General features: G+C 44.5%; 1 protein-coding gene across 3 annotated transcripts in view; it reads left to right on the plus strand.

Moving 5' to 3' along the window:
* Positions 1–18,277, plus strand: part of RUNX1 (RUNX family transcription factor 1) — a 73,495-nt gene extending 55,218 nt beyond the window's left edge. Inside the window, exons 5-6 of one of the 3 annotated variants that reach the window (XM_059819507.1) lie at positions 14,031–14,210; positions 17,784–18,277. In XM_059819507.1, the coding sequence (XP_059675490.1) occupies positions 14,031–14,210; positions 17,784–18,277 (674 nt within the window). The remainder of the gene's footprint in view (positions 1–14,030; positions 14,211–17,783) is intronic. The other 2 variants (XM_059819513.1, XM_059819521.1) reach the window with 2 other exon arrangements.
* The last annotated feature ends 3,072 nt before the right edge of the window (positions 18,278–21,349 follow it).

A 21,349-nucleotide genomic window follows, 5' to 3' on the forward strand; every position in this document is an offset into this window, starting at 1 on the left:
GGGCTGCAGACCTGTCCCATGCAGGTTTTTTTTCCATTTACTATGTTAATGGCAATTTTTCACCAACTCAGACAGGAGGCATGTGGCTGAGCATTTCCTTGGGGCAGGAGTTCACTCTCTACTGCTGAAACAGCCTGAAAATGCAGAGTGGCCTTCCAGACTCTCCCCACATACCTGTTTGCCGTGTATCAGCAAAGGCTAACTGAGCCTCCTGACTTGGCAGAGCTGCTGCAGTGCTGTTAGTGGCTGGGTCCACCTGTCCAGCTGAAAGACTGGTTGTGCAGTTCAGCAGCTTTCCCATATCCTTTTTCTATGCTTTCTAGCCCAATCTCCTCCATTTTTGCCAGCGCCATCACTAGTTGCATCACCGGGGCTCTGCAGACAGGAGTGGGTAGATGGAGGGCTGGGTGGGAGGAGCAGCATGAAATGCAACACAGAGTTGCGTTCTCATTCCTGCTCATCTTGACTCTTACTGCAGTCTCCATTCTTTGCCCCAAAACACCTTTTGAGGAGGAAAGTAGGAAGGAAAAAAGGAGAGCATGAGGCACTGCAACCCTACTTGTATCCAGTGAGTTTTGAAAGGTGCAGCATTAGACCAAAAGACAGCAAGTTGGCCCTGCTCTACTAACTAGGCCAGCTGAGGATTTGCCCTTGTGCCTTGTCAGGGTGGTCTTCAGCATAAAAATAAATGATTAACTATGTAATGAGTGAATATAAAGACAGATGGTAAAGTATACTTCTGTTGGTACTTGCATGCCTTTGTTTAAGAATACAGAAAAAGGCCCTGCGGTGATGAAATGCAGACGGGAGCATGATGTTATCTTGCACCTATAAACCTTGCTCTGAGTCCACTGGTGGCCACTATCCAGAACTGCTGAGTTCAGACACACTGGCTTGTACTAAGTAGAAATGGCGCTTTCAGTCTTCAGTAAACAGCATTTTTGCCCCAGGGCCCAAATCCTTCAAACATTTGCCTAGGTAATTGTCTGTTTTTGCCTTCTAGTGTCTCATCATCAGCTTATCTGTAAGTTCAGACTGGCTAAATGAGCATGTGAGGATGGGGGAAGAGCTGCTGGAGGACAGGGGAATAAACCATTTCATTTTTAATTCACTGGCAGGAGAGTCTAATGCGAGTGCAGCTGAGCGATTGTTTTAGGATCACATTGGGGAAAAAATGAGTAATACAGCATATTAATTTAAACAGATTAAAGAGCTGCACAAGTAAGCAAAGGGGTTTTTTGTTTTGTTTCTCTGGCAGTCCAAAAATATCAACAACTGCAAAACAACAACAGCAAATATATAATTTCTGGGTGAATTTAAATGAATTGTTTCAAAATGTTGCCAATTTTTAATTGTGAAAATGTAGACATAAAAAAATATTTAGATTAAGGCAATTTCTAAAGTTTTTTTTTCCCCGACCAAGCCAACAATCTATAACTTACAATAACCTTGTTTCTTGCCATCACATTGGATTTTTACATTAAATGTAAATGCCTTTGTTTGGTCTTACTCTTACTTAAATAATTATTTAATATTTGCTTACATATCACAATTATGTTTAGCTTTGAGATAGTTTCTTAAATGGGAAAAAGTTCTTTTTGCTTATAATGGTGACTTGTGATCTTACTCTCCATGCCACAGTTGTCTAAAACTGCTGAGTTCAGCACATTCAGTGGAGTTTAGCTGTGTTTAGCTAAGTTTCTGAAAAGATTTTGATGTGTCGGGGTTCCATAGGTTCGTAACTGCTAACAGAGAACAATAATTTTACATGATATTTCTGAGCAGACAGGCTAGTCACAGGGTGTAATTTGAAAAGAGATTATAGCAAACTAGACTTTTCAAGCCATTCAGAAGTGTTTAGTATATTAAAGGTTACTTTTTAAGATGTTTAATACAGAAAGTGAAACAAAACTGTTATTTGTATAAAACATTACACATTTCCTATTCCAAAAAGAAATCTTCCTCAGTCTGGCAACACAACAGCTGTTTGTTGGTTAATACTGGGAATTACTTTATTTCTTCCACAGTGGGACATTTTGCAACATTTGACATGTGTTGACACTTCTTTTCTATACTGGATTACAATTTTCCTTCAACACTGTTCTTCCTTACTCCACCCATTCTGGTAGCACCCACCTGCACTCAAACCAGAAATTATGATCGCGACATAGGTACACAAAATTTGGGGCCTCAGTGCATGTTTCTGAGCAGCCTGGTTGTCCCGGGTCCCCCGCAGGAAGAGCTCCAGGAGAAGGGGCAGGGAGGCATACGGGAGTTGGGGCATTGGCAGGCTCCCCCCAGGTCTTCTCCAGGCATCGCTGCCCTGATGGTGGCACAGGCATATCCTCCCCGTTCAGGGCAGACCCCTCCCTGACCGCCCTGATGGAGAGTGTGTGTCCAGGGCATTGCTGCCTGAGCCCTGCATGTTCAAAGCCCCACGCCTACTTATCCAGGGGTCTCATTTTTGGCACCTTGCGTTGGAATGACTACTGAGGGGCTTCAGCCCTGCAACGCCTTCTGTGTGTGATGATTTGCTGAGCTTCTGCTCGGCATCTTCAGTCGCACTGAAGAGAGAAGCACTTTTAACTTCAAAGCTTGTGCCGCCTGTATCTTTTGCCCTTCAGATTTAGATCTAGCCGGCTCTGAAATCAATCAGTATAACATTTAAATACGGCCAGCAAAGCGAACACGCAAGCTGAGCTGGACCTAGTTGCATGACTTGAGCACTCCTGCTCCTGCAGCCCTGGAGAAGGATTGAACAAGGAGATGAGTCTTTACCTTCCTTTTAACCCTTCTTCCTCTGTCTGTACTCCTCCAGCCTCTCTGATACAGGGGACAGTCAAGGGAGACATCCTGCTGCCACCCGCCAGTGCCATAGGTTGGGTGGAATCAGTGATGGCCGCAGCACGGCAGGATGCTGCATTCCTTGGCTACACAGCAAGTGCCAAGGGATTTTGTAAAGGAAGCAAAGCATTTCTTAAACGGTATTTTAAATGTATTTCTGGACTGAATGCTCCTGACAACCCAGTGAGTTGGGGCTTTCAGCACATACTTCTGGGCTTGACTCATTTTCCATTTCAGTTTTGCAGATCTCCTCAAAACCAGCTTGACAGTTTAGAGGAGCAGATAATTTAATAGAGTTTTCAACAAGTCCATTTTGGTTTAGTACTACAATGAGCAACAGTTTCTTAGTGACCTCCTTTTTAAAGAAAATACATGCATCGTTCTAAGTAAAACTGACTTTACAAATATATGTTCACATGAAGACCTTACTTCACCTTGTAAATCAAAGCTGCACTCTGGAGAGAGGTTTCATAGCACTGGGCTCAGTATCATTTTTCTCAAGGTGACCTCACTTGTTAAAGTATGAAGGTTGCATTTGATATGTCACTTACTTTCTCTAAGTCAATAAAATGAACCAGTGTGTCTTTAGATCATCAGAGATCTGCTTATTACCAAAAGTTGTTTTAATCCTGATTTGTGTTGGAATTTAAAAGAATCTAAGCAGATTTCATTTGCCATCCTGAATAAGAGTTTGGAGGGTGATACTCCGCTGTGTGTGCAGAATGTCCCTGGATGAATTCTACTTTATTAGTTTATAGGCTTTCTTCTGAGCACTTGGGATGAGATCATGAAAGTGTAAATGGCTGTTATCTTCAAAGGCCTCTTTTATACTGACAAAACTCCACCTTATGGACTTGTATTAATAATCTATTGCAATCCTAATTAGTCCACATCAAGGTCAGTGTTTTGTGGTGGATAAAATGACTGTAAGCTCCAGAGAGTAAGTTTTTTCTTCCACTACTTTCATGTTGAAAAAGAGGAGGGAGCACTGAAAGTGTAAAAGAAGATATTGATGAGGACTTTTTGTTTATCTGTAGGCTAAAGAACTTTAATATGGAGTAATTAGTTCACACCATCGGGAGCGACCTGTAAGATACCTCAGGCCACGATGTAGTCATTCCTTTATCACTGTGTCTCCCAGCAGACTGCAGAGACTTTCTCATTCAACTCTGCTCCTTTTTTCATGGTACTGGTTTTCCAGTGGGAATAATCCAGCCAAGGAACTTTCAGCCTCATATTTAATTATCTCAAAATGTAGACACAAAGATAGGAAATGCTTCACTGTGACATGAGCTTACGACTGCCTTTTTGAACACCCGAAGGCAGAGTCCTGCTCAGGCAATGGCTCTGGGGCTGGGCACCAGGGTGTCAGCAATCCCCTCCCAGGACCAGCAGGGTCAGGTCCAGCCCACAGGCAAGGAGGGTATTGCCCTAGAGAGGAAGCTGCAGGTAATCCTATGTCTGCAAATAGTGACTCAATGTGACTTCCAGGTCCAGGCACCAGGAGATATGTCTCCACTTCCTTTGGTCTTGCTCCACCCCATGAAAGAGAAACTTTGGAGGTGTAACCAGGCTGGGATTCATTTCACCTAACTTTAGACATCCGTGTTTTGTGTGTCTCTGTCTGACACAGCCATCTGGTATCTTCGGGATCGGGGAGAGAAACAGCTGTTCATTGGGTGTGATTCACCCGCCTGGCTTGGCTTAGATGTCTCCCTTAGGATGAAATGACTTGCACCCCACAAGTGTCTGTTTTACCCTGTTGGCAATAAAGTCTAGAGTCTAGACAAGTAGCTCAGAGGTAGGAACCTACACTGTAGATCTCTCAGATGGGATGAATCCTCCCCCAAGAGCCAGGACACCAGGAGACAGCATTACACTTTGTACACATTTAGCACCCTGGTTCTGCCTCTGCTTTTCCAGGGCATGATATACCTGCCCAAGGCAGGCTGAAAGCAGCTGCTCTCACCAGCAGCAAGGTAGTGAGATGGGCTAATTGATCTGCTTCTCAGTGAGCACTGTACCCCACCTGAGCCCTACACTTCAGGTAGACTGCTTTCAAGATGTGAGCTAACTAGGACAAAGTGGATACATCTCCCCCAAGCTGTTTTTACAGGTGAACTTTCCCTGCCAGGGTGACATCAGGTAATTCAAATGTGCTCTGACTCAGCCAAGCGCTGAGCTCTGTATCCTGAGTGCTCTGCTGAACTGGAGCTTTGCTTTCTGCATGCATCAGTTCTCCATCTGCTAAAATGAGGATTGCAGTAACACCCTTCCTCAGGGGGCAGTGTGAGGATCAAGGAATTAATTAGCTGGGAGGCGATCACGTACTAGTGTGGTTCAGGGAAAGGCAAAGAGGGGAGCAGTGGCTGGGACCTAGAGCAGCAGAGGGGAAAAGCTGAGGGGGGGGACAGGTGGGACAGGAACAGAGGTGTTCTGTTGTCTGGCCGGGTTTGTCTCTGACCTGCTGCCACAGTCCCCATGTGGTTCCCCTCCAGACTCGGAGAGGTGTGATTTCTAGGTGTGGATTTACTGAGATGGGTAAGGGAGCAGTAACTCCCCTAACAGGTCCCACCCTCTAGTCCCTGTGCAGGTCACCACAGACCATATGCCCTCCCAGCAGCAGAACAACAACCTGCTCTCTCCCGAGCACCTCTGAAGCTAGAGGAAACTGCAGTGCCATGCAGCAAGCAGACAAGTGTATATGCGTGTACATGTACGTATGCGCATGTACACACGTGTATGTGCTTGTAGTGGCATGCTTCCACCTGTGCCACGGGGCTCTCTGCATCGCATCACCTCCCAGGCTGGGCACAAAGGGACAAAGGGTGAAGTCTGCTCACCGTCAACATCCGCGTGGTATCTGTCCCTGGTTTCCTCACTGTTTCAGTTTGTGCTTTAGCAGTACGCTTAGAGATAGGGGAGAACACTGCAGCGGCATCGAGTCTGGCAGCATGTCTCCTCCAGGGGAGCCAAAAGAGTGGAAGGTCAAGGTTGAATTCTTTTACTTCATTTCTTGTTGATGTGGGGAGGGAGGGAAGAGGAGGATGGGTGGTGGAATGGAGTCTCCCTCTTGAACAAATAACTGCAGCTCTCCAGGGTGACTCATACCTCCGAAGACAAAGAACAATGCATCCTTAATTTGCAAAACTCAGCTTTCCAACTTCTGCCTGTCACTGGCACCCAGAGACTTTGCAGTTTGCCCATAATGCCATCATGTTCTTCAAAGCAGCAGTGACGCCAGCCCAGAAGGAGTGTGCTTACTCAGGAGGAGAGATGGTTTGTATTTCATTTGAGCAGCTTATGTGCTAACCTGCTAGGGCAGCACATATGTTGATTGTGAAATCAGAGTTTTCACAGTTTGGTATTTGGAGTTGCCTGCACTTCCTGATTCTGGCACCAAGTTAGCAATGAGACCTGAGATGTTTTTGAGGGGACCCCCACCCCACAGCCAGCTGCCATTACTAAAATGCTACTTGTTTCTTTATGGCGCATTGTGCATATACGGTTCTGCTAGTGTAGGCAGCTCATTCAGGCAGCTTTAAACTTGACAGAATACACACTTCTTCTTCTATCCCCAGAATATACACAGCTAGAACAGGTGCTTTCTCCTGCTGCCTTTGGTATCATCTCCAGGTATCTTACTATCATTGGAGCACTGACTTTCTTGACACGGACATGAGGAGAGTGAAGGTAATTCAAACAAACTCTTCAGATGCACTCATTTGGTTTTCTCCCTTCCCTGCCATCTATTTCTAAAGAAAAGCTAGCAAAAAATCTTCATATAAGACTTCCAGTCTTTCACTACATTCAGCACTGGAGGACTGATACCCTCAAAGACACTGACAGATTTTTTTGTCCTCAAGGTCCTTTCTAGTGCAGCGTTGAAAAGAAACAAACTGACACAGAAGGTGAGTCGGGGGTAGATGATGCACAGAAACAGAATGCAAAGTACTGAACGAACAGTAGAAATGGTGCTCTGCACCCCAGCACCTAATCACACCACTCTTTGTCTGTGGTTTTCCATGGTCGTCTTTACTATACGCTCGATCCTTCTCAGGGGCTGGTACCCTCCTGTATGTCCCTGCAGCACCTAGCATGCTTTGGGAAGTTCTGCATCAACACTAAGCACCGCAGCTATAACAAACAGCCTCAGCAACTGTTTTTCGAAAGGTTGCTGCTTGAGGCTGATATTTTCCTTCTTTATTCTTCAGACTGTGATGCCTCAGTGTGGAGAAACTCCCTCATCCTCCTACCCCACAGGAGGTTTTTTAGAGGCTCAAATGCCTCTACAACTTCCCTAGCCTATGCAATACTCCACAAAACCACAGTAATATTTAAATAAAATGAAAGCAAACATTGAGGCAGGAGGTCACTGCCAAAGATCTCTCTTCCGGAGAATAGCTGGGGATTTGGGTGGCTCTTCCACCCCACCCCCAACTTAAAAATTTCCAGACACGCGACATATCTGTCACTGTCGTTCTCAACCAGAATAAGTCCTGTCACCTGTTAGCAATCTAAAAGGGGCTTTTCAAGGCCACAGAGAGGAGTGAATGCTCATCTCCTATAAATTTCCAGTGGAAATTAGAAGGCTTTGAAAAACTTACCCTGGGGGCAAATCAGAGCTCGCACCCACCTCTGTGAAACCTGCAGGTCTCCCAGCTGTTGCGCTGGGAGGTGGCCCTGTGGTGTGACAGTGGTTTCCACAGCCTGGCACACGGAGGGAAACCACCCTGCAGGGTGAAGTAGCTGCTGGTGGAATTTTACAGTTTGCTCTGTAATTTTCCAGCTCCTCATGTTCCAGCACTGAGAGGTATGAGAATACCAGCCTTGTGTGGCTGCTGCCACTGCTGCTGCCGCTGCGGCTGCCAGTGATGAAGCTGTCCTTTGGAAAGTCCCCCTTATTTAAGCTACTGACTAATTCTTTCAGCTGCTAGGAGATGACACACCTTTTCACGGTGCTGCATTAGGCTGAGGATTTGCTGGGTCCCAAGTGAGGGAGGGAGATTGAGTCAGTTCGGATGCCTTGCTTCAGAGAGAGACTAGGTCAGACTCATGCAGGACCGTATCACTGTCCCTTGTGCTTCTCACACCTTGAACTGAAGCTTCTGGGGCTAGGGGGGAATGAGAGAAAGCAAGCAGGAAGAAGAGGCAGAGACAGGCACGTAAGAGACGTTGGCAAAGAAGAGAAGGAGGAAAGACTGAATTGAAGTTTTTTAGGCAGGCGGCATCTTTCTCCTGAGCACAAAACTACACGGACTATTTCTGTGCTCATAGTCCATTTCCTCTATTAAGCAAGACACCTCTCTGAATGAACAAGTCTAATCAAGACCATTCCTGCCTTACACTCAAAGGAAGGGAAAGTCACACTATAAAAACTGTTTCCCTTTGGAAAGATTAGCAAATCAGACCAGGGAGGGGGGAGACAGACAAATCCCAGACTCAGAAAAGCCTTTCAAAGCAGTTAAGGATCCGACTCTCTCCTTGTCTGCCTCTGAGTTTGACACCAGTAAACTAATCCCAGCTTTCATTCACCCCATGTCTTCTGCCAGTTGCTGCCTTTAAAGTGCTTGCCAGGATGGTGGAGGAATTGGACAGCTCGACGCTGTGCGACTTTCGGGGTTTGTTGCGTATGACTGACAGAAATTTTTGCAACTTGAGAAAAAAAGTCTGGCAACAGCAGCGGCTATTTCGCAATTCATCTTCATCTCGCTATGCTGAGGATGGGGGGATTTTCACCGACACAGATAGTGGCTAATTAGCTGCTCAGTACTCGGGGCTGTCTCTTGTGTCTGCCCTCACCCTGGCTTGGGAAAATCACTCATAGTTTGCCCAGGTAATTACATTTTCAAGCAGGCAGGTGTCATTTCTGAGGCGGAGGGGCAAGGGAGGAGAGAGGACGTGCAGGCAGTCCATGTGGAAGTGCAGGCCAGCAGGAAGGGGAAGGTGGAAAGGCAGGCAGCCTGGCTGAGTCAAAGGCATACCTGCTCCCTCCCGGGCCGCTGCCGGCTCCGCCGCCATCCTGCCTCACGCCGCGGCCTACTGACTCACATCCTGCTGCTCCTTTCTGAAGCTTCCAGGAACATGCTGTATCATACCGAGATTTGGCTGCGCAGCGCCTCTTGGCTGGGAGTAGGCAGCAATGTCTGACCTGCAGTGACACATGGAGAACCGTCTCTCTCTGCGCTCCAAGGGCATAAAACAGATTCAGAGGTGCGTGGGATCCAGCCCAGCGCAAGCCACGCACATCCACATAAGCGTTTTTCCTTTCAGCTCATAGGTGCAGTGGGACCCTGTTATCTGATTTGAATTTGAAGCTTAAAGCTTTTAATATCGCTAAAAAGAATTATTTTCTGATCAGAATATAAAATCTCACGGGGGCTTTCTTTTAGGCAGCCTGGTATGGATTGTTATATTTTTATACAGAAATGATGAGGTGATAGACATTTTTGCTATCACCTCTAGCAACATCCTGAGCTGGTCCCATGAATCACTGCGACTCCACTGAAACTTGCTGATTTATACCTTCTGAGTGCCTGACAGCATCACAGTGTTTTCTTTTGGAGGGAGAGGGGGGTGTTGTTTTACATTTTAAAGCGTGTGCCCCCTCTGAAAAATAATCACATAGAAATAGCATCCCAGGACTTCATGTTTATCACGTCCCAGTGATTTCTGTGTCCTGTATGCTCAGGATCAGTTTTACAGACAAAAGGATGTTCCGTGCGAGCTCAGAAGATACGCAGTGGTTTTGACTGAGGTCCTGACCCATTCGTCCTGTACTCTGAGCACAAAGGGAGTTACTCTCTTTTTGTACTTGACTATCAATAACAACTTTGGAAGCCAAAATATGCCCTGTGTCACACTGGGACAACTCCGTTGCCCGGCAGGTGTTTGTTTGCCCTGCTTAGCCATGACGTTCTGCTGAGCAAGGGTGTCTTTGGGCGAGGACGTATACGTCTCTCCTGTGCGCCCGCGCTCTTGGATACCCGCTGGGCCCAGAGCTGCTCCTAGGAGAGATGCTACTTGTGTGGAGTGACAGCGCAGAGCAGCGCTGGCGGCGTCCCGGGTGGGAATGACCAAAAGGTGTTAACCAAGGTCGTATGAAGGGCTGCGGCGGCTGCGGGAAAATGCATGCTCAAGCTGTGAAATCGGCGGGCCGCGAAGGCCCTCGGGCCGGCGCTGGGAGCCCGGCAGCCTTCGGCCGGCCGCGGGGCGCTGCGGGCCGCGGGGGCCGTCCGCCGCCTTCCGCAAGGTCTCCGCTGCCACCTACTGATGCACTGCTGCCCCGGCACCTCCCGGGGAAAGGAGCCTCCTCCGGGTTCGGCTTTTCATTCTCCACGGCGAAAATGGCTGGGAAAAGGCTAAATACGGGGACCGGCATCATGAAAGGGGGAGACCGGCTTTCTTCGCCCGCTCTCTGACCAAAGCTTGTTTCGTTAAACTATTAAGCTTTATGCAACATTTGTACAGCTCAATTACGACGTTTTAAAACAAGGCGAACGCAACCTCTTCGTGGCAATAAAACATGACGGGGCATGAAAGACGGTTCAATACTTTCTGCTTAATAGCTTGTTAGGCATGAGGCTAGAGGCCGAGAGCTCGTGACTACACAGCAAGGTGTGAATTATTGCACCATAATTCTCGCCCTGGAGTGTTTTATTGCAATTAATAACTGTTTTCATGTTTTAAATACATTTTCTCACACCATAAAAAGCAGAAATGGAAAGTACTTGCTAATGGGAGAAATACCAAGAGGATTGGGCACAGATCACCAACTGGAGCAACTTCCTTGGTTTTGTGCTATTTTGATCTGCTTTTAAATTATTTTGGAATCCTCTTTGGCTTTAAAACTGTGTGGGCCCAAAGCCCTGTTATTTCCCTTTGTTGAAGGAGCTCTCCCTCCAAATCTCTTCACAGATACTCTGAGTTGGGAAGCAACTCCCATTTATTTGCAGCATATTTTCACTAAATTAACTTCAGCCACTCAAAGCCACACATTCAGGTCCCTATGCCAAGCTACTAACTTCTGAGATGTGCATCTCTTTATTTTGAAAGCAGAAAAGCAATGGATTCAGAAAGAAGTTGTTGCTTTCTTGTGTAGCCTAGTCCTGTGGCAAATTTGAACCCATTCCAGTTTAATTTCGGGTAACCTGAAAGCTGAAGAAAAGCAGATATCACCAAAATAAAATGCTATTTGAGGCCCCTGATCCAGATCCTACTGAAGCTGCTGGAAATACAAACCTTGCCTTTAGTGGGAGCTGAGTCTGCCTCTTGATACTGAAATGGTGCCATAAAAATGCTATTACAGTGATACTTTTCTCCACTTGTTATTAAAAAACCGTGAAGGTGATGCCTGGGGTTAGTCAGCACAACCTGCTTTAATATGTGTATCTAATATAATGCGCTATTAACATCACCGAATAGATTGGAACTTGTTAACCAGTCTGATGTCAAAAAGCCCATCTTTAAGAGCAAATACAGGGATTGGGAATACAGGTACCAAGAAAGAAAATTGATTGGTAGTTTGAAATTTCACTTAAGAAAGACTTAATGGGATGAGGAGATTAATAATGGGGATCTCTCAGGCTGCCTGTCACTGTTTCAAGTACCCCAGAGGTCAGTAATAACAGCAAATGGATGAGGCAGGTCAGATACCTTGGTAGTCTTTTTCTGGATGTTACTAGACACATACTTGGTCCATTATCTGGCTTCTAGTGAGGACACAGCACAAAGCTGATTCTAGTAGCACTAAAAGAAAGAAACCATATTTCAATTTAGTCTTGGCAGTGTTTAGTAAATCCGTGACAAGGTCTTGCTTCCTCTTCTGCCGCTGCAGCTGCTGCTGTGGCTTTTTCTGCATCTTCTTGCTGTTGTTCATGTGTTTATTGCACTTGGGGCTCTTTTACGGACCAGGATCCCATGCGTGCTGTGCAAGGTACAGGACGAAACCATGTCTTTTGTCCTGAAGAGCCAGCAATGTAAGAAAGAGGAGAAAAGTGGCAGACAGAGCTGCCCTACCGCGCAATGACAGTTTGTAACAGGAGAAACCAGACAGTACGTTCTCTCCTTTTAGCCTGAAAAATAAGGAAATTTCACACATATCCAGATAGCTCTGAAGGCAGACTTTCCCCCTCTACTTTGCAGTGCTAAGACCTAAGGACAGAGCACCTGAAAGCAGGTGATAAAACGTTTCCAGCCAAAGGGGTGCAGTGGCTTCTGCAGTGACAGTGTTGAACAGAGCCCTTGAGAGAGCGGTGACAGAGGGGAGGCTCTGTCACCTGTGGCGTCAGCCTTCGCAGAGCACATCGAGGACTCCCCAGGCAGGAGGACTAGCTGAGGGAGTTTCCATCCCTGGGCTGGGATCCCTCCAGCACACGTACTGTGGTTCTAGTATTCGGCTGCATTGATGAACTGAAATCAATGGGATTGTGTGCTGAAGTAAGGGAGTAATGATTTAATTAACCCCATTTTAGAACCGAAACACACAGTGTTGTACCATCACAACGCTTGCTCTGCCGATGCTTTGTCGTATTTATCCTAATGCTACCCCTGGAGACCGAATTCCCTCATCTGTCTTCCTGTCATCTTCAATAAATACTGACCATACATTAACAATGAGATGGTGTTGTAATTCAGAATAAGACAGGCTTTGTGCCTCTGTCTTTTTGTTTGTTTCTACTGAAGTGCATTTAATCCAACTGGATGTTGCTTTTAAAACAGTGTGAGTCAACTGAATTTATTTTTAAGGAAGTCTGCCTGAAAAAAAGATTAAATATTAATAATATCTGAATTTGAATATGTTACTCAGCAGAAAAATCTTTACAAGACTTTATTCTGCAAGTGACTTCACTAGTTATTTCTTAAAAGCTTGGAGTTTTGTATAAATCTTCCCTTCTAAACAGATGAAACAAACAAAATGTAAAACTCATCTCCATAAAGCACAACAAAATAATAATTTCCAGATGGGCTTTCTGATGGTAGATCAAAGTCCTTCATCTCAGACTTGGGAAATTTCCCTTCCATGCTGGTATCAGTTTTATCTGAATGCAAGTCATCCAACATTTGCTTTTTTCAAAAAGGCAATTAGCTAGATGAAGCTGCAGGAGAATGCTCTTAGAGCTGAAGAAAATAGAAAAGATTTTACTAAAAATAGTAAAAAAATTTCTGGGTAGGTAAAGGGGGAGGAATCGTTCTCACTTTGATTTATACAAAAATTAGACATTTTTATACACTGAAAAATGCCAGCTTCATATGCAAAGATGAAATAAGCAGAAAAGAGTTGTTTCTGCATTGGTGCAACTACTTTGCACAAATTCCCTGCCACGCATCTCTGATTTCAAAAGTCAGCTAAACTAGTCATGTGGCTAGAAAATAATAGGTTAGGTTTTTTCCATAAATGTTTTACACATCTGTGCATTTTGAGATTTTGCTTCCAGGAAGCAGCAGTTTCTACAGAAATCCTGTACTCGTAGGGTGTCTGCATTTTCAGCTGAGCAGTGCCATAGAGTTTGTGTGAGGCTTTCTGTTTCTGAAGTTCAATCACTGCTACTATATGTACCCATCGCTCAGAATTGTATTTCTGTATTTTAGTGTATCCAAAATAGACGTACAAAATACCTGTTCATTTCATTAAGTCTGGGACCTCCAAAAGATTGAGGAAGTCAAATTCCCCAGTCCTATTCATCCAGTTAGGAGTCTGCCTTCTGGAAGACACTAGTTTCACTCTCCATCTCTGTCTCTCTCTCACACACACAGAGATTTTCATCTTGTTTTTCTCTCTCTACTTAACACACTTGCACAGAAACAGTTCAGTATTTTTGTCTCCTTGGTGCCATGCAAACATGCCTTTTTGGCTAAAATGGCTGCAAACACACAGCCAGAAATACTAATGCATCTCAGCAATGAATAGTCTTTCACCTTGGAAAGCTTAATCTGCTTTTCTCTGACCACTTTTTCCTGCCCACCGTCAATGTGAAATATCAAAAAGCTTCACAAGAAAAAATCAACCGACCAAAACTCACAGATGGACAAATAATACTTTAGAAAGCAATTCATCTGAAGGCCTCTTGACAAAGGGGATTATGGAACTGAAATGTAATTATCTTGGCATTTAAGTTTCTGTTTCCACCATGTGGTTTGGTTCACATATTTGATTGCAAAGTTTTATCATTCAAAACAGCCTATAGGTCTCTTTTTCATTGCAGACACAAGGCAAGTACAGCCATCTCCACCATGGTCCTACGACCAGTCCTACCAGTACCTGGGCTCCATTGCCACCCCCTCCGTGCACCCCGCCACGCCAATATCACCCGGCAGGGCTAGCGGCATGACAACCCTCACCGCAGAGCTTTCAAGCCGGCTGTCAAGTAAGTACCTAAAAGTTAATCCCCCCACACCCGGCCTCACCAAAGCCTCAAGGCGGAGTCCAATGCAAACCAGTTGCAATGTCCTAGGGTGCTGCTGCAGCTTTTGTCCAGTTGCAGTGAAGCCTTTTGCAGGCCTTCTGCAGCAAGCCTTCTCCAAAGCTTTGCTGGGATTTGTGCTAAGAGTAAAGAAATATGGTTTGGGGCCCAACATATCATTGTCAAAAAAGGAAAAAAAGAGGAGAAAGCAGCACTTTGAAGATGTATGGAACTATAAAAATAGTTTGGAGTGCTGAAGAGCTATCATATCTGCCAAGAAAAGAATGCCACAGATAACTTCAGTTCTGTTTCCTTCCCTGGGTCTAAATTCAGATCAGAGCACAGCAGGTTATGGGTGGACACACTGATTGCAGGGTGGTGGGGTTTGACATTTTAAGTGTTGCACTGGATTGCCTTGTTACATCTTTGTCAAATTGTACTGCAGAGCTTTACAAGCCAACATAAAAATATAGCATGGAAGTGAAAGCTACCCCCCTGGTTTCCACCATACTCAACTGACCATCTGCTGATTCTAACCCACACATATTGAACCAATATGTGTGTGTTCAATAGCAGGAATTTTCTTAAAATGAATGAGAGCCATATAATTCAAATTTGCACACAGCTTTTTCAAAAATATCTTCTTTGGCCGCACATATTGGTCTCATTTGAATACTCAGGGCTTCTTCTGAGATCAGAGAGAATCACTTGAACATGCTCCAGCCTGTCCTATTGTTGTCATATAGAGCCTGCTTTGAAAGAGTCACAGGAACGATGCCCACTAATAGTAAATTATTTGTTAGGTCTGGGTGCTAATTACATCTTCAAGATAGCTGAAAAGACAGGAAAACTTTCAGAAAGAAAAAGAAAAGGAAGTTTCTTGTTTTAAAAAAACTCTATAAAAATTCTCATTCTTCATTGACACACTATTCTTTTAAAATGAAAAGACTCCTTTTTACCTTCTCCCCTGTGTTTCCCTCGCTTTTCACTCCTTTCCACTGGCAAAATGCAGTAACGGAGAAAACAGAGAAGGATGAAAAAAGATCTTCTTCATTGCAACCAGAAAATTTCAAGTAAAACTAATTATTTCATCAAGTTTTTTACTTAGAAAAGTAATTTTTCTTGACAGAATTGTTTGAAATCAATTTTTACCAGCTATTTTGATTTTCAAACCTTATACAGGGGTGCCTGATGCATGTGTACTTGTAGGTGTGGACGCGTGAATCAGACTGAATGGAGATGTTAATCACATTTTATCTTTACCAGTGTGGCAACTGAGGTTGCACTCAAATGAGTGAATGCACTCAGTATTGGAATGCGGTATTTTTTGCATTGCCATAGTGCCCAAATGTCATCACTGTGTACCAGGGCCCTTATTGTGCTGAGGACGGTATAAGCACCAAAGGCTTCCATGGTGGCTGCCCCCAGGAGTGCACAGTCTTAACAGTCTTAACAGGCACATATGCGTGGAGTAACTGCACGCTGTGTTTCTTTTGTGGAACATGGTGAGCATGGAGATAGAGCACCAGCACTACAGTTTGTCAGTGCTTTTTTGTGCCCATGGCCAAAGTGGTTTACCTTGGGGGCAGGCATAGTTTCTCCATGACTTGTGAAGGAACCTAGGAGAGCTTCATTCACATGCCAGCATTCTTTCTTTCCTGTCTTAATTCTGGGGCTTATCTCTACACATCTTAAGTGTTTTTTTATAATGCTTCCAAAATATTACTTCTGTATTAAATGTCATTCAGTATTCCCAGAAAAATCTTTCACAATATTTTCTCCCCAATCTCCCTACTGTCACACACACTTGCTTTCTATCTAAGAAATTTCTCCTTGTCAGAACAAAGAGCAAATTTGAGGGGTTTTTTAGACCCTACCATCTAAAGACACGGTGCCTCAAAAGAAAAAGCAAAGATGTGGGACATACTTGAAACACCTTGACATGAAGTCTCATTATTCTACTTTTTGCCAAACTGGGCAGAAGAAACCCTCATCTGATAAGTGATGTGTCCAGGCAGTTTCAAGAAGTTTGATTTCTTTCTCAGGAATGAGGTGTGGAAGTCCCATTTGAAATCTGGCAGGTTGTCAGATGCCACCTTCAACCTTAGCTACTCTGAAGGTCCTGCTATTCCATACCATAGTGTATCCTGCCATGTTAAATCTAAAGGTGCTGGGGTCTAGGGGAAGGAAATGTGTTCAGGGGTCCCATTAATCTTCCAGAAAAAAAATGGAAGACAAACTGAAAAAGGAAGCATACAGCATGCGTCAGAACTTTTCTATGGAATTTATAGAAATTCATCAAAGCGTGCTGGCTGTGTTGTTGACGAGCTTTCAGATCTTGGCGCTGGAGTGTGCCTGCTCTAGCTTTAAATCCAGTCAGAGCCAAGAGCTTTGTTTTCTCTCTGCTTCTTCTCATGACTATTTCCTTCAGCGCATGGCTCCTCTTCTGCAGACTCCGCGCCTTGTCTGACAGAAGAAATTGTCTTCTGGAAAGATTTTTTCTTAATTATTATTGTTGTTGTTTTAATCATGCATAGCTGCCAACTCTAGGGACTGACACCTTCCATTAATCTGAGTCATGATGAAGATCCTTCCTAAAGAGGCCATTATCTGCTCCGCTCGTTTAATCCTTGCACACCAGGGAAGGAGACGATGGGACCGGGCATACTTCCACTGATGTCAGACAAAGCAGAGCAGAATTTGACTGTCCAGTAAAACACTTCACTAAGCAGGATGAGAAAGGCTTCTAGCACACATGAAAGGAAAAAAAAAGGCCAACCCCCAAATATATCATTCTGCTTTAAAAAGGCTGTACTATTGTTGTCCTTTTTTACATACTCATTAGAGCCAAGATTTTCAGAAGTTAGTAACAATTATGTAGACATTCTATGAGGACCCAGATACGAAGACCTTAAATGAACCTGATTTATCTTGACTTTGGTAGTGTTGAGAGTCATTGAGGAACTGTGCTTCTAAGTGCTGACAGCTGGGCTGAGCCTGTGTGTGTAAATCCCGCCTGTGCAGGTTCGTGTACCCAGAGGACAATCTCTGCACCATGGAGCTTCTCATTTGAGTCGGCAAATAAAACTGGGTGCAAGGAGAGACTATGCAGACGCTGGACAATTTATATTTAGGCCTCATCAGTGTCCCTGGTGAGTCAAGTGATGCCGGGCAAGGAGCTTGAGATCTGTGTCCGTGTTCCCCACCCACCCACTGAGGACAAGGGCACTCTGGAAGTGTAAATAATCGCACGTGCTGTAAGGTCTCTAAGAGCAAACACATACACATACAAAACAGGGCGAGAGCTTGGCACTCCTCTTTAACTGCTGCTTTACTGAAATTAATCCAAAACATCCAGATCCATGAGCACTGCAATGACTGCATTGGAGGGCAGGTGAGGGGTAGCTCTGTTCTGGCAGTATCAGCACTGCTTTGGTTAACCATAGATCAGAGTTTGGATGTTGGTTGTTGCTTCAAACAGGTGAACCTCCATTCTGCCAGTTCAACATTTCTCTGTCTCCCTTCCCCACTACCCAGGTGCTTCTGACTTGACTGCATTCAGTGACCCCCGGGTGGGAATCGACCGCTCCTTCTCCGCGCTCCCTTCCATCTCTGACCCTCGGATGCACTACCCAGGAGCATTCACCTACACGCCGACGCCTGTTAGTTCAGGGATAGGAATCGGTATGTCTGCCATGTCCACAGCCACGAGATACCACACTTACCTCCCGCCTCCCTACCCTGGCTCATCGCAGGCCCAAGGCAGCCCGTTCCAGACCAGCTCACCCTCCTACCACCTCTACTATGGAACCTCCGCTGGCTCCTATCAGTTCTCCATGATCTCAGGCGGAGACCGGTCCCCCCCACGCATCCACCCACCCTGCACCAACGCCTCCACAGGATCAACACTCCTCAACCCCAACCTCCCCAACCAAAGCGATGTGGTTGAGGCAGAAGGCAGCCACAGCAACTCCCCCACTAACATGGCAACCACAGCGAGGCTAGAGGAAGCGGTGTGGCGACCATACTGAAGAAATTTTAAGCAGTTATGGGCCAGGACTAACATGCTTTCCATTTCCCGGTGCCCAAAGGTATCCCATAAACACCTGTCTTGCTTATGGGCCCTGCCATGTTCATACATCACTTTGAGAAGGAAGCCCTCCAGAAGCCAGTGCTCCCAGGAGCGGTGGCATGTATTAGCCAGCCCCTGGCCAAGCGACATCGCTCCAGCAAAGCATCTCTCGCGGGGGGCTGAGCTTCTGGAAAGGAGGACGCCTGAGTTGGTGGTCTGAAGGTAGTGAGGGTGGGTAGAAAAGTACCCAGTCTGTTTCCAGGCCTGTGGCTTTCTAACGTGCCTGGGCGTGAAGGTCTCCACAGTCCTAAAGAGAGTTTCGGTTCACTTCTATTTTTAAGACTTAAAACCTAAAAAAATCTTAGTGAGTTTACTGCATCTTTTGGACATAATAACTGTAAGGAAGTATAGGAAGATTCCCAAAGGGAAACTGTGAACGCTTCTGTTTTAGCAATGCTGTGAATGAGAGGTTTTATATGTTGAACTTCATTCTTCCTTTTTTTTTTTTAAACCATGTTGTATATTCCAAAGAATATGGAAATTTTTTATTGCTGAGGGTTTTTTGTTTTGTTTTGGGTTTGTTGTTTTGGGGGGGGGGGGGTAGGATGCAGCTCATCCTGCTTTGCATCTAATTTGTTTTATTTCTCTTGGCACCTTACAAATTCAAAAAAAAAAAGATTTTACTCTTTTTTTGTTTTAATCATGCTTGCTTCTTTCTTGCTTTGTCAACTGAAAGAATCAGCCCCTTTTTCAATGAGTTAATTTAACTTTTTTCTCTTGGACTTTTTTTTTTTAAATACAATGGCTACAGCCTTGGGTCATTTTCAACTACTGTACTACTTTGATGAGTTCATTGATATTTATGCTTGATATTTAGACTTTTCTTATTTGTTGATACTATTATTATTTAAATATGCCTATATTAAAAAAGATCAGCAATTGCCTTTTTTGGTAGCAGCCAAAGTCAAACTTATCACATTGAAAAAGGCTGAAATAACGATGGGTAAAGTGACCTCCTAATTACCTAGAAACATTGTTTACAATTATCTCCCCCTCATTTTACTCAGCTAACTGGGCTCAGATCCTCAAAGGCATTTAGGTGCCCAACTCCCACTGAAATGATTTAGGCGTCCTTGTGAATTTCTGTGCATTCCCACCCAGCGGAGTCATCACCTCTCCCTATTCCTTCCTCGCTTCTCCTTCATCACCAGTGCTGATCCTCAGGATCAGTAATCAGGATGTACATTTCATAAGGCAGACTCTATATTCCCTAACTAAATACATCCCCATATGGCCCCATTCTACTCCTGAGCTTGCCTGGGCTTCCTAACAGTGCTGGTGGAGGCCTCCTAGTCTTTCAAAAGTGAAAGCCAACACACAGTTAGCATGGCAAGGCTGAAGTCCTGGCTCCGATGGAATCGGTGTGAGATTTGCTCCCAGCTCAGCGGAGCCAAGATTTCTGTGCAGTACAAAAGCCACGTTCCAGTGCACTGGAAAATAGATCAGTTCATGCATCACAAAATAAGTCAAACTGAACAGGGTTGTCAAGCTCATATGGAAAGCAGGCTAGCAAAGAAGGGACCTTAACAGTTCCTCCGTCACCATCTTCTGAGGGAAGTGGAAGGGTATTTAAAGCTGGTGCACACAATATCCTGTCCTGTAGCAAATATGCAAGGCTTATACTAATGTTAATACAGAGTCGTCATCATTGCCCATCGTTACAGCACAAACATATCAGATGTCACTGTAAAGTTTATGGCACTATTTTATTTGAGGGTTTGGTCTGAATGCAGTTGTTGTACTACTCATTAATTACAAACTGCTGATGTTGACAAGTGTGCGTTCCAAATTAGCTGATTATTATTTAATGTACCTCTTAAATGAGTAAAACAATTGCAGGTCAACTCAGAGAGTATTTGAAAGCAGGACTTTAGATCAGTGTTTGATGTTTAAAAAAAATTAAAAGGATTCAAATTAAAAAGATCCTTGGCTGCAGGCAGCAAAACAGCTGGACTTATTTAAAACCATTTGTTTTTCAAGTTTTCTTTTTTTTATATGATTTTGCTTCTTTGTTTAAGTGAGATGCAGTAGCACTTTGGTATTGAAAAGTTACAAATTGAAGAATTTACATTGTCAATAAGGTCATTTTTGTGCAGAAAATAGGGAGTGTTTCAAGAGATCTCAGCAAAGGTTCTCATTTAGCGTAATATTCTTATCATATTCTAGAGTTTGCTCTGAGCAAAAAAGGCAGCAAACATCAAAATTATATCAGAACAGTTAAAAATATATTTTGGAAGTATGGAGACCTTGCTGAATATGGAAATACAGAGAGCCTACCTGTTATGACATTTACATAGTTGGAATCTCACCTCTTCAGTAGCCTAAAAAAAGTACTTCATCACTAAACAGTAGCTCTGTTGCACAATCCATCTTACACATTCTCTGTCGCTGTGCAATTAAAATCATCATTTACTACAGCTCTCACATCTGCCTTGTGACTGGACCACCCAAGTGCATAGTACTGTGAGCATGAACCCAGAAGTGAAGGAGAAGAGAGGACCTCAGAGAGGAGCCAGATGCCTCACTGCTGAAGGCAGGGCTGCCATAGCCAGGTGAATTCAGCCCAGTGGCAGAAGTGAGGCTGATGTGGCTAGTACACTCCCAGGCCTGTCTGTCGCCACAGACTGTTTTCTGCTAAAGTTCTTTGTCCCTTTTAGCCCATAGCTGGTACTACCCACTTCTGAAACTAAAAGATCAGGGATTTACAAGAACAAGGAGTTGGCATCTCTTAGCCTGGAGATTAGACCTAACATTGAACATTTCTTATGTCTACACATCTACTTTCTTTACACTTGTCCTAAAGGTGAAGTTTAATTTTACTCTCCCTGGTGTGAACAAGATGAGAAACTGCAGAACTGGTCACCACACTTACCACGTGTCTTTACTGACATGTAACAAAACCCTGGGAGTACCCAGTGTCTCACTTGTGATAATTGCCAGCAACTAAACTTTTGAGTCTAAACCTCTCCGT

The sequence above is a fragment of the Gavia stellata genome, chromosome 1 (assembly GCF_030936135.1).
Source record: "Gavia stellata isolate bGavSte3 chromosome 1, bGavSte3.hap2, whole genome shotgun sequence".
NCBI lineage: Eukaryota > Metazoa > Chordata > Aves > Gaviiformes > Gaviidae > Gavia > Gavia stellata.